The 13,808-nt window shown below is 50.7% G+C and overlaps 1 protein-coding gene across 1 annotated transcript; it reads left to right on the forward strand.

Moving 5' to 3' along the window:
* Positions 1 to 3,122: 3,122 nt before the first annotated feature.
* On the forward strand, positions 3,123 to 12,320 carry SH2D7 (SH2 domain containing 7). Its single transcript, XM_070232635.1, has 6 exons — positions 3,123 to 3,298; positions 4,619 to 4,708; positions 7,977 to 8,142; positions 8,428 to 8,640; positions 9,976 to 10,665; positions 12,151 to 12,320. Exons 1-6 carry the CDS (start codon positions 3,123 to 3,125, stop codon positions 12,199 to 12,201), a joined length of 1,386 nt encoding a protein of 461 aa, XP_070088736.1. The 3' UTR covers positions 12,202 to 12,320.
* Positions 12,321 to 13,808: the final 1,488 nt, after the last annotated feature.

Consider the following 13,808-nt stretch of genomic DNA (forward strand, 5'->3'; position numbering starts at 1 on the left):
TTTTTGCTGAGGAAGATTGGCCCTGAGCTAACAACCATGCCCATCTTCCTCTACTTTATACATGGGTCGCCTACCACAGCATGGCTTGCCAAGCGGTGCCATGTCCACAGCCAGGATCCGAACCTACGAACCCCGGGCCGCTGAAGCAGAACATGCAAACTTAACCCCTTCACCACTGGGCAGGCCCCAAGGATAGTGTTTTTAAATGCACAGAATAAAATACGTAGAATTATGGTGGAAAGCAATTATATTAAAATAGGATTATCAAAATATTTGTGATGTAGTAATACAATGTGCTTCTTTATTAGCATGTTAAATAACAAGATCCAGTACTGGGTCTAATTATTATAATTTTAAGGTAATTATGAGCGAAAATGATATCTTAAGATGTCAGCAACAGTTGTAATGTGCTATGAAAATATCCTTTGCTGTTGTGATATGAAATGTGATATGAAAATATCCTTTCCGTTATCACCAAATTTCTGTTGGTGACAGTCACAGGTGCTGCGAACACTAATGAGGTTTGTTCCCTACACTTGCCGTGGAAAGAAATGCTGAATTTCAGTGAGAAGGTTAGGGAAAATAAAGGTCCACCCATCCCTCTGCCCTAATTTGGAAAACTCCAGTCCTTGCCAGCTTGGGCCTGGGATTTCCATTCTGACCCCAGTATATCCCTGACTTATATCTGTGGCAGGAAGATCAATTAGTAAGTATGTGAATCCATCCTGGTGTTGCCTGGCTGGAGTTGGTTCCTCACTATCAAGGCTGAAAATTGTTTATGAAAGTGATGTTCCCAGTAGCTGACCCTCTGGGAACACTTGCTGTGTGACTATGTGCCTGCCACTACATGGAGAACGTGACCTGCACTGTTTCACTCCAACCTCAGGTGAGGCAAGTGGATGCCCTGTTACTCTTTTTTCAGATGTGGAAAATGACTATCAGAGATGGGAAATAAGCTGCCCAGACTGAGGTCGCAGGTTTGCCTCATGCCCTTTCCCTTCCTCGAAATCATATGCATCACACACCTGCCATAGTCATTTTTATCTTGATTGAGATGACCATAATGAAGTTATAATAATAGTAATAATAAAAATAGTTAACAACAGGGGAAGATCCACCATATTTCAGTCATTACATCATTAACCATCATCATGAATGTAATGGTTAATCCTAATTGCTTATGTTATTCCAAACGCTGTTCTAAGGACTTCACTCACTTAACCTTCCTTACAACAGGTTGTATTATAGTCCCCATGTCAAAGATGAAGACACTAAAGCCCAGAAAAGTTAAGTCATTTGCTCAAGATCACATAGCTAGTCAGCTGGAATTGGAACCAAGGAAATATGGATGTAGTAGCTTCATTCTTTTAGTAAACTGCTTTGTTGAAGTAGAATATATGTATATTGAGAGAGAGAGAGAGGGAAAGAGAGAGAGACAGAAAGGGCATAGATCGAGAGTGCAGAGCTCAATGAATTTTTTTTTTTTTTTTTTTGAGGAAGATTAGCTCTGAGCTAACATCTGCTGCCAATCCTCCTCTTTTTTGCTGAGGAAGACTGGACCTGAGCTAACATCCATGCCCATCTTCCTCTACTTTATATGTGGGATGCCTACCACAGCATGGAGTGCCAAGCGGTGCCATGTCCTCACCCGGGATCCAAACCGGTGAACCCTGGGCAGCCGAAGTGGAACGTGTAAACTTAACCACTGCGTCACCGGGCTGGCCCCCTCAATGAATTTTCACCAAGTGAACACATCCACCTAAACCACCACCCAGATCAAGAAATAGGACATTATCAGCACCCAACAGCTCCTGCCCCCTCCTAAGTCATTATTTCCCCAAGGTAACCACTATGGTAACTTCAGTCACCATTGATCAGTTCTGTCTATGTTTGAATTTATATATATGTTCCCTCATTCTTAACCATTATGCTATCTCATTTAGTCTTCATAATGACTCTAGAGTCTAGAAGGTAGCTTATTATTATTCATTCCCATTTTACAGATGAGGAAATCGAGCTATCTGCAACAATTTAGTAACTTCCCTGAGGCCCCATGGAAGTGGGATTCTAGCCGGATCCTGGGGGCTAACTTTGCAACATCTGCTGCCTCACTCTTGACCAAGGCTGGATTTCTCCTGTGAAGCTCGGAAGCATATTAGAGATTCAGGGATGTTTGCATGAACAAATATCCTGTGCCCTAGCTGGTCCAAAGCCTGCTCTCAAAGGTCTTACTGCAGCCCTTCGAGGAGACCCACCCACTCCAGAGGCCCCCCTGCTCCAGCCACTCCAGCTTCTGGGTGGTTCCTTGGGATTTCTAGCAAAGTCCCACCTCATAGTCTCTGTACGTACTCTTCTCTCTGCTGATGAGCAGCATCTCTTCCCCCAGACACTTGCCTGACTTCCTCCTCCACTGGTCCAGTGTGCCCTCTTGGGCAAGGCTTCCCCCAACCCCAAGACAGACCCCCTATCTAAATAATATGACCCACATGCTCTTCTGCCTCTCTCTTTTTCTTGGAGTGCTTCTTACACTTGGTGCCATATTCCATGTATGTATTTGTCTGTGGTCTGTCTCCCTCCTCTAGAATGCATGTGCTACGAGGACAAAATGCTGTTTTATTCACTGCTTTATTCCCAGGGCCCAGATGTATGTGGCACACAGTAGACACTCAATAAATCTTGAGTGGAAGGAGGAATTAATCAGCACAGAGGCAAGAGGCCTCCACGAGGAAGGATAAATAGAATTTAAATCCACTGCTTTGCTAACGGTGGCCTTGCTGTGGACTTTAGCCAAGGTCTGGTCCTTAGATGTGACAAAGACTGGAGGTTGGATAAGAAGGGCCAAACCCAGTAGGGTAGCTCATCTGCTGGCAGGAAGTCAGGGATCTCCTCCCCTACCCCACGGTGGCTGCTAATGTGACCCTCCCCCTAATGTCTCCAGCTGGCCAAGGTGCTCCACCCCAAAACCTCAGAGAGATCAGCCAGGAGCCCAGAGGTGACAATAGGACTCCTGTGTGCTGCGGGGGTTGGGGAGGGCATGGACTCAGGCAAATGAGGCGGAGCACACACAGATATAGAGGCCTGTGGGTGGTCAGCACTCTGCTTCCACTTCAGTGCTCCCCAGAATGGAGGGCAGCCTAAAGCAGCTCAGCCTGGGGAGGGGGCCCGAGGGGGCAGGGGATAACCAGGCCCTGGCCGAGCTGCAGGAGCTGGCCCTGAGGTGGTTCATGGAGACGCAGGCCCCCCTCATTCTGCAGAACGGAGCCCTGCCCCCCTGGTTTCACGGATTCGTCACCCGCAAGTAAGGCTGCCCCTGTCCACATGCCCAGCACAGCTCACAGCCCCTTGGGGATGAGAAAATGGTCTGGGAACTCTGGGAGAAGACTAGTTCCTGCCCTCTCCCTGGGCTGGGCAGGGCCCTGGGGAGGCAGTGGGAGGGGAACAGACAGGACCGCCACGTTCCCTGGCAGCTGCTTCTGCGGGCAGGGTGGGCGGCAGCGGCACTCCCACTCTGAATATAGGGCTAGGACAGAGAGGGCAGGGGGGAGCAGAATTAGGAATAACTTGATGAATAACTAGGGGTAACATATCATGTATCATTCAGACCAGAACTCTATTAGTACCTAACCCAGGAGAAACTGTTCTAAGTGGGGACTATCCCAGGCAAACCTGGCTGTACAGTTGCCCCAGGAATAAAGGCCAAGATGTGGGGTTGGTTCTCTGATTGGGCTGGATCTTCAAACTGCCAAAGCACTAGATGAAGGAATGACAGATACAGCCAGCCATGAGGTCCTTCTGGCACAGCACCTGGCATTGAACCAGTGCCAGCTTTATGGGTATCAAATTGTATAGTTGCACAGGGCCCTCTGCTCAGAAGGACATTATTCTTGTTTTAATGCTCTACTGTCACCATCTTGAAGTTCTTACTTTTTAAGTAAGGGGCTCCACATTTTCATTTAGTGCTGGGCCCTGCAAAATTTACAGTTGGTCCTGCACAAAGCAGGTAGTCAGTAAGTATTTGGTGAGTAAGTAGGTGAGGGAATTCTGGTCTATGTAACTGCTAAACCAGAAGACAGCTGGAATTTTTCACCATGCCTCTAAAATACTTGGCACCATTTAGAAATATCCATAGCTGCCTGAGGCTGAAGGGAAATATGCAGGGGGCATGAAAACCTATGAGTTGCTACTGTGACCAGACTCCAGACATAACGGCACCTTCTCCCTGAAGAAACTGTTGTGTAGTGCACATCCTACACAGCTGTACACAGCGGTCCAGAGACAAGGACCTCACAACCCTAAAAATCTCCAGCTACATGGATTCATTCTTGTTACAGAGCCATTCAGGTGGAAAGTGGGTAGCCAGGGTCAGTGGCTGCTGGTGAGGCTGCAGTGAAGGGTGGTGACTGTGGCCTCAGGACTGCAACCAAGCCCCAGACTGAGTCTTGAGCTTGTTCAACTGAGCCCAGATAGACCACAGACCCAGCCAAAGTCCTGAGGGAATCCTCTATAAAGGGTTGAAGGTCTGCGCACTGGGTCTAGCACTCATGGGCGTGGTCAGCAGGGATGTTAAGGTTGCGCTGCAAGGGCACAGGCCTCAGCTAACGGCATGTCTTCTGCCCAGGCAGACGGAGCAGCTGCTCAGGGACAAAGCTCTTGGCTCCTTCCTCATTCGCCTCAGTGACCGGGCTACCAGCTACATCTTGTCCTACAGGTAAGAGAAGAAGACCTCCGCAAGGGAGCAGGCAGGCTCACAGTCCCATAACCTAACCTTGCAGATAAGGACAGAGGCCCCACCAGCCCACACTACCTGGCTTTCCCTGTGGGCCCTGACTCCTTGACTCCCTCGTTCATCCATTCCATGCTCATCAGACATTTCCTGAGCTGCAATGGCCAAATACTAGGGTGAAACTCCAGGGTTCAAAGGGGTGGGTGGGGAGCAGGGAAGAACCTCCTCCTGAGGGGAGGATGGGAAAGGCTTCACAGTGGTGAGCTTTGAGCCCAGGATAGAAGGAAGACTAGCAACTTGCTAGGCAGAATAGGAGGTGTGTTTGGGGTCTAGGAAGGCATTTCTAGTAGATGGAACTGCATGTGCAAAAGCACAGAGGCATGGAAGACTAAGGTGTTGTGGGGAGGCACAAGATGCTGGGTGCAGCAGGATGCATGGTAGGGAGGAATGCCTGGAGAGATGGGCGGGGGCAGCGCAGGATGGCCTTGGATGCCTGGCTAGGTCTGTGGACTGTGAAGGGTCATCTGGTCAGACTTTGGTTTTGCAAGGATCCTTCAGGCAGCCTATGGAGGGAGGACTGGAAGATAGATGCGGAGGTATGTGGGCAGTGGGGACCCTTGGGGGGTGAGGTCTGGGCTAGATGACAAAGTCTAGCCTAGGGTAAGGCAGTGGGGATAGAGAAAAGGAGACAAGATGGCCAGGACAAAGTCAGAGATGGTGATGTCAGAGCCCGTCCCTGAGTAGGCTGGGTTTAGAAGGCAGAAGGAAGGAAGAAGACTCTCCCAATGGCCTCAGATTCAGAATTATCAACTGCTCAGACTGCCCCTGTTCAAATCCTGACCTTGAGCAAGTTAGTTCGCTTCTCTGTGCCTTCTTACTCATCTGTAAAATGGGAACATTGTAGTACCTACTTAATAGGATTGTTGAATGGGTTCGATGAGTGTATACATTTATTTAAAGTGATTGGGACAGTGCTTGGTACAGAGTAAGGACTAAGTAAATTTTGGTCATTATTAAAATAATTATTGTTATTCTGTGTGCCAGGTACTGTGCTGGACACTTTGAAATATATGAACTCAACAGTTTTCAAATGTCTTTTCAGCATCAGGGCTTTTTTTTTCAAACGTGATCTTAGGTGGAGTTCCAACTTATAAAAGAGATCAAAGTGAGGCTGCTCAAAGATATACAAATAGACCAATGGAACAGAATGGAGTCCAGAAACAGTCCCGTGCATTTGGTTACCTGATTTACAACAGAGGTTCCACTGCAATTCAGTGGGGGAAAGCCCAGTCTTTTCAAGAAGCAGTGCGGGAGCAACTGGATATGGAAAGAGTGACCCCACCTCACACCACACACAAAAATTAATTAATTCTAGATAGATCATAGATACAAGTGAGAAAAGCACTTTAGAAAACAATACACTTCTAAAAGAAAACATAGGGAAAAAATTTCATGGCTTTGAGATAAGCAAAGATTTCTTAAGACACAAAAGTATTAACCATAAAAGAGAAGATTGATTGGATTTCTTTAAAATTAAGAATTTTGAGGTCCGACCTGGTGGCGTAGTGGTTAAGTTTGCATGCTCCACTTCAGCAGCCCAGGGTTTGCCGGTTGGGATCCTGGGCGCAGACCTACACACAACTCACTAACCCAGGCTGAGGTGGTGTCTCACACAGAAGAACTAGAAGGACCTACAACTAGGATATACAGCTATGTACTGGGGCTTTTGAGGAGAGAAAAAAAAGAGGAAGATTGGCAAGAGATGTCAGCTTAGGGCCAATCTTCCTCACACACACACAAAAAGAATTGTTGTTAATCAAAAGATACACTTAAGTGAGTAAAAGGACAAGCCACAGAAATTATATATTGCAATACCTAGATCTAACAAAGAATCCATTTCCAGAATGTATAAAGAACTCCCGCAAATCAATAAAGCAAAGACAATGCGTGAATAAATGCAAAAGACTTGAGCCTTCATAGAAGAGGGGATGCAAAAGGGCAGCATATTGGTGTTCAGCAGCATCAGTAATCGGGGGAATACACAGGAAAACCACAATGAATGGCTAAAATGAAAAGACAAGAGGGTATTGGATAGTTGGTTAGGACGTGGAACAACTGGAACTCTCATACATTGCAACAATTTTAGAAAATGGTTTGGCATAATCTACTAAAGTTAAACACAGGTGTATGCCTGACCCACCAATTCTACTCCTTGGTGTATGCTCAACAGCAGTAAGTACACATCTTCACCTGAAGACATGTACACAAATGATCACGGCAGCCTTATCTGTAACAGCATATCTGGAAATAACCTAAATATCCATCCACAGAATAGGTAAATTGTGTCATTAAATGGAAGACTACACATCAACGTGGAAAAAAGAAGCTAATTCCACATGGACATGAATCACTCTCAAAGATAAAATGTTGAGTAAAAGAAGCCAGACACAAAAAAGAGATACTGTAAGATTCCATTTATATGAAGTTCCATAAAAAGCAAAACTAATTTATGGTGATGGGGATCAGAATGGTGGCTGCCTTTGGGGCCTAGACTGGAAGACGACCCAAGGGAATCTTCTGGGGAGCTGGAAATGTTTTCTATTTTGTGGTGGTTACATGGGAGTGTTCATAGGTGGAAATTCATCGAACTGCACCCTGCTGACGTGTGCACTTCACTGTGTATGTATCACTCTTCCATAAAAAAGGAAAATGAAGAGGGTGGGACTTTACAGCCTGGAGTGGGGGAGGGAGCTGGAACTCCATCTTTTCAGCAGATCCAGAATGAGGGTGGGGCAAGTGAGGCTGAGTAGTGCAAGTGCAGGGTCGGACTTTGTCTTTATTGTAGATGTTTTGGTATTAATTTTGATTTTCTAAAATATTGGATTTTTACTTTTCTTGATTACTGAGTTTTGTGGTGCCCCTTTAAATTTTGCACCCAACCTGAGTGCCTCACTTGCCCCACCCTAGCCTGGCCCTGCCCTCCCTGGTCCCACTAGAGCAGGCCTGGATGCTTCCCAGTAACCAAGGGCCTCGTGGTTTGAAAACCACTCCCTAGCTCCCAGCCCACCCACAAGGCTAGACTTGCTGGATGTCAGTCCCACTTTATAGAGGAACACACCAAGGCCCAAGTGGGCAGTATGGCCCGAGTCTGTGCTGGAGCCCCTCCCCTGCACGTAGGCCCCGAGCTCTGACCCTGGCTGAGGCTGGGCTGCCCCTGGCCAGCAGCCCCAGGCCACAAGAGCTTGTGTTGCAGGGGCAGCGATCGCTGTAGGCATTTTGTCATCAACCAGCTTCGAAACCGGCGCTACCTCATCTCAGGGGACACCCACAGCCACAGGACCCTGGCCGAGCTCGTGCGCCATTACCAGGAGGTGCAGTTTGAGCCCTTCGGGGAGACCTTGGCTGCTGCCTGCCCCCGGGTAGGCACCCCCCTTCCCCTGGGTGAGGGTAGCGGGGCAGGGTGCCCAGGCATGGGGTGTTCACCACTCGGGTGCCTTTTCTTGCCTTTCCTGTTTACTGCTGTCCAGGGGCAGTCACTGCAGGCTCATGGTCCCCGTTTGAAAAGAGGAGACCGAGGCAGTGTCTTACTCGAGGTCAGGGACCCGCTGGGATGTTTCAGTCCCCTGCCAGCAGCCTCTGGCAGGTGGCTGGAGTATGGCTGGGGATATATGACCATGCGCCTGCTGTACCCCCACCACCCCCAGCCAGAGGACAATGATCTGTACGACGCCATCACCCTGGGCCTCCACCAGACCAATCCAGGCCTGGAAAATCCACCTGCAACGGCAACCCCCACGGTGGTCCCAGACAAGGCTGCCAGCCCCCGCCCCTCTCCAAAGCCCCAGGTCTCCTTCCTCCACACAAAGAAGAGCTTTGATGCGAGTCCCTGGAACCTCTCCGAGGAGGAAAGAGTGGAGGTGAGGAGGATTCTGGGCCAGCTAGGGTCAGGACTGCTAGACCAGGAATGCAGGTGCCACGTCCAGTCAGATCCTGAGAGGTCACATTAGCCAGTCCCCCAGGCTGCAGAGGGTGAAAATCAGGCCCAGAGATGTGCAGGCCCAGCTTGGAACCACCCGGTGGTTCACCCATGCCAGGGCCTGTCTCTGGCCAGCTGGATTTGGTTCAAACCTTGGCTTGGGCTTTCTAGCTGTGTGACTTTGGGAAAGTCACGTAACCTCTCTGAGCTTCAGTTTACCATTCCTGCGGTTCCTGTGAGGCTTGAATGAGAGAAGGGATAGGAAATGCTGGAAAAATCCCTCTGTAAACTGTAGAGCAGGTGCCTGTGAGTCAACACCTTATTCTCCTCCATAGCACCTCATGGGAAGGGCTCAGAGATTTTTCTTGATATACATCAGATCACAGCATGCCAAGGCTTCTTCTCATGTTTAGCATAAAATCTAGTATCTTCACAGGGTCCACAAGAGCCTCACCAGATGCCCTGCTACCTCTCCCCCTTCTCACTCTTCTCTAGTTTCATTGGCCTTCTGGATCTTCCTTGAACACACCCATCTTGTGCCCAGCTCAGGACCTTTGCACTTGCTGTACTCTCTGCCACCAGATATCTGCATAGCTCACACTCTCTGCATTTCGTTCTCTGCTTTTATGTCATCCTCTCAGAAAGGCCAACTAAACTGTAGAAAATACCCCCTTTCCCACCTGTCATTCTATCCTCATACCCTGCTTTGTTCTTCTTCATAGAAGATCATGACCTGACAGTATATTATCTTGTGATATATTATTCTGTCATGTATTACATCAATCATATTAAATAATACAGAACAGTATACTGTCCATCTCCCAGGTTAGAACAAAAACTTCCAAGAGTTGGTCTCATTCATCACTGAGCCCTCAGCACCTAGGATAGTGTCTGCAGACAGTCAGTGCTCACTTAATATTTGTTGAATAAACATGAATAATGGACTTGGGTGTTGGCCATTCTGAAGGGCAAGGGAGCATGGGTTCGGGGGCTCTGAGGGACCAGTGGACCATCCTGAAGGGGAGAGGAGCAGGGCAGGATGAGCTTGGGTGGGAGGCAGAGCTGGTAACCTGAGGCCTTGAATGCCAAAACAAAGACTATACTCACAGGCCTAGAGAGCTGGCAGGGGCCCTGAATGCCAACCAATCCCTGTACATGATACTCAGGTAAACTGAGCCCATGACAGGAAGCCTCAGCCTGTTGGGAGAACTTCAGTTTACCCGAGCGCCTCTTATCCATGGGTCACTTTTAAGAGATTCTGTCCCTCTTTCTCCAGGCCCCCAGCAGGGTGCCTTCCCTCCCTGAGAGGAGTACCTCCCTTCTGGACAAGTCTTCTGGAGGCCCCAACAACATCATCTATGCAGACTTGAGGAAGACGAACCAGGCACAGCTAGGCCTGGGCACAGACATGTCCAGCAGGCATGGGCCAGTTCCAGCTGGCAGCCAGGCCTGCTCCACAGGCAAGGAGACCCCAAAGAGAATCTCAGATAGAAGCCAGAACAGGCCTGATGGCCTAGGGTTTGCCTTCTCCGAGGTGAGCCCAGACCAGGGCCCTACAGTGTCTCCTACCTCCTGGGGCATCCTCCTGCCTCCCAGTTCTGAGGCCCTAGGATCCTCAGCTGCTATCTGGAGCCAGGAGTCTCCGAAGTTGAGCCACAGGGCTCAGCTCCACTCACAAGGCAGTTCTACAGACACCTCTGAGCTCATCCAGACAGCAGGCCTCCTGCAGGAGGCCAAGGATGTGCCAGACCAAGAAGGCGGCAGTACCTATGAGCAGATCCCAGTCAGCTGGGGTGGCCCAGCCAGGCCCTGGCATCCTGGGACCAGTCCCACATATAGCAAGCTGTCAGGATCCACAGACTGTGGCTATGAGAGGATCTCAGGGGCCCCAGAGCTCCCTGAACCCAGAAACACCTATGAACAAATTCCAGCAGTCAAGAGCAAGGAGACTGGACGAACACACAAGGTGAGCTCCCTGGGCAGGGCAGGGTAGGGTGGGGTGACTGCCAGCCCTTAGAGAGTACTTGTGGTAGGAGGGACCTATGGCCCTCAGGCATGGGCAGGTCAGGTCACCACCGCTGCCCAGAGGTGCCCAGAGCTTTCCAGCCCTAACATCTGCTTGAAGGTGGTGGGAGAGGCAGCTGTTAGGTTTGGATGTAAGATGGGGGCTTCCAGGCCCTTCTGCGGTCTTTCTCTGCAGACCAGGGATCCCTGCCCCTCTCTCTTGGCTACTGAAGGGGTCTCAGAGCCTCTAAGGCGTGGAGAAGGAGCCCTACCTCCAGGTCTGACTTGCCTTGGCCCTCATCACAGCTCAGCCAGTCCCTAGCCATGTGACTTTGGGCAAGACAGACATCCAGTTAATTTGGATTTCAGATAAATGGGCATTTTTTTTTTTAGCACAAGTATGTCCTAAATACTGCAATTATTCCTTGTTTATCTGAAATTCAAATTTAACTGGGCATCATGTATTCTTATTTAGCAACCCTACCCAGGACCTCCATTTCCTCATCTGTAAAATGGACTGGTCCTCTGGCTGTGTCCAGGGGTGGCTGCCCAGAGGATAATGCTGGACATCCTCACATGCTCAGGACACAGCCCAGAGATGGCTCTTGGTGAACAGAGCTGTTGTTCCTGAGGGTTTCTGATGAGAAAGGAGGAAAGGGGATGCAGGGATCAGGAGGGCAGAGGGAGGTATTCAGGGCTTCCCAGGGAGGCACAAGAAACCCTCTTGAGCCCTCAGCCCTGGCGTCCTCCAACCTTATCTGGAGCTGATGAGCCAGGACAGTCCACTCCCTGTGGGGACAGCCTCAGATCTCCGGCATGAGCAGACCTCCTCTCCTGGCCTCAATAGTGAAACCCTCAGCTCCCAGCTGAAAGGCCTTCACAGGAAGCTCTGCCATCTCTTCCCTTGGGGCAGAGCTGTGCCCACACACCCTGGGACAGAGAGCTCACTCCACCCCGACTCTCCTGGGACCAGAGATTCTGCCTGGGGGACAGTCCTTCTAAGAAACACAGAAGCCATGTCCCATGTCTGCTCTTCCCCTGCCTGAAAAGTCCCATGTCCTCTCTGGTCCCTGGTGGCATCATGCACAACCCATCTGCATTCTACCCAGGATACTGGCTAGGGCAGAGAGTGCTGGGGGTTGGGGGCCCCAGGGAACTCCAATGAGGGCACGTGGGAAATGGCCTTTCTTCTCCACCCCCTTTCCAGACCCCTTCCTCCCTTAGTCTGCTTAAGCAGAAGAGGGCAAATCCTTCATCAAATACCAGAGGCTGGAGGTGGAATTTCCAGCACTGTGAGAGGCTTGTGGAGCAACCATCGGTGTTCCAACCTGGCCTTTTTCCGGGCTTGAACACCAGACCCCGGTCAATGCCGATGGACCCTCTGAGGCTGGGTCTCCCCTTTCCTGTCCAGGGACCCCAGGCTCCAGCCTCTTCTCCCTCCTTGCAGCCTGACAAGCTCCGGAGGCTCTTCTTCACGGACAAGAAGCACAAATCTTGAGGAGGGTCTGGTTTCCAGCAGCCCACCAGTGGGTTTCCCAGGACTCCGGCTACGCCAGGGGTGATTGGGAAGCCCTCAGCCCACCAGAAGGCAACCTTGGACCCTCAGATCCAACCAGCCTGCTGTGGAACCAGGCTCAGAGACAGAAGCTAGGTGCCTGCTTGGAGATGCGGTGGGAAGAGACCTTCCAGCTGCCTATAGCTCTGGGCTATGTCCTGCTTGCCAAGAGCCTCCCACCCATCCAGAGGAGGAAATCAATGCCCGAGAGGAGAGAGGATTGGCCAAAGGCAGGGCTCAGCAACCCTGTTTCCGAGATGAACCTGCTGAGGCCTGGTTCAGCTGAGCCTGCCTCCCCCCACGGAACACTTACTGAGCATGTGGCAGGCCCTGTGCTAGGGCAGGTCTTTTCCTAACTGGCTGAGTGACATCATGCAGTTGCTCTTGAGGTCAAACCAGTTCCTTTTCTCATGGCCCTATCAGCACAAAGAGGAGAGGGCCAGGAGCTACATCCCTACTCCTGCCCCATGGGTTTAGGGCAAGAAGCCAGGCAAGTGGCAGCAAAGCCCGAGCCTCAGGGGTGATGGTTCTGATGCTGGAGTGGCCAGGCTCCCAGGGACTACCCCCTGAGCCACTCTCTGCCCACTGCTTACATCCCAGCCTCACCATGCAAGCCAGGCAGACCCTAGTCTGACCCCTTCGTGTGCAGATGGGGAAACTGAAGCCCAGAGAACAGCAGCAACCTGATTGAGTTTATATAGTCAGAGGCTGTGCAGATGCCCCTTAAGGTAGGTCCAAGCCTGGCTCGCTGCCTGGGGTCAGCCTGGGTGGTTTTGGAAGCACCCAGTGGCCCCCTGCCGGCCATCTTTATATGACCAGGTCACTCTCATCTGCCCTCTGCCTCTAGCCAGTGTTGGCCTTGAGGGGTGGCTTTCAGGCCCCTCCCATGAGACCCAGACCCAACCTGGTGGCCCTGCCCTTCAAGGAGCCCCTAGGGCCTCACCCAGGCACCAGCTCTGGACATGGGCACTCAGAGCCCACTCACTACAGCCATTCCCGCAGGTCAGGCTGGCTCTTCCTGCATCCCCTTCCCTCGGGATCTGCTTCCTCCCTTACCCATGTGTCTCCACCTCCATAAAGGTGAGCAACTGGCCTGCTGCTCCCTCCCCACTGCCCCCGGGCATACGAGGTGGAAAACAGAACTGACCATCCCCAGATAGAACATCACAGGCCCCTGCTCCTCCCTGCCTGCATCCCTGGGCAGGTGGCTCAGTTCACATTGCTGGGGAAAACCTACCCTTGGCAGCCTCTTAGCTCGGCTGGTTCTCCCTCTGACAAATGGGGCTGTAAGAGTCCCTACCTCCCAGGGGGGTTGTGAGGATGCAGGGTAAAGTAACTAGCCCTGGGCCTGACCCACGGTGAGCACTCCACACATGTTCACCACGATTCCTATTGTTATGAGGGAAATGGAAACAGTTCTCTTCCAACATCCATCCGTCCTTCGTGGGGCTCAGTCAAAGATTTGGGGCACAGATGTGTCTTCCTCCCAAAGACACAAGCATTGAAATAAAAGTTAGGAATGCAGTGGTCAACCCTGAGAGGATTTCAAG

Source organism: Equus caballus, chromosome 1 (assembly GCF_041296265.1).
Source record: "Equus caballus isolate H_3958 breed thoroughbred chromosome 1, TB-T2T, whole genome shotgun sequence".
Taxonomy (NCBI): domain Eukaryota; kingdom Metazoa; phylum Chordata; class Mammalia; order Perissodactyla; family Equidae; genus Equus; species Equus caballus.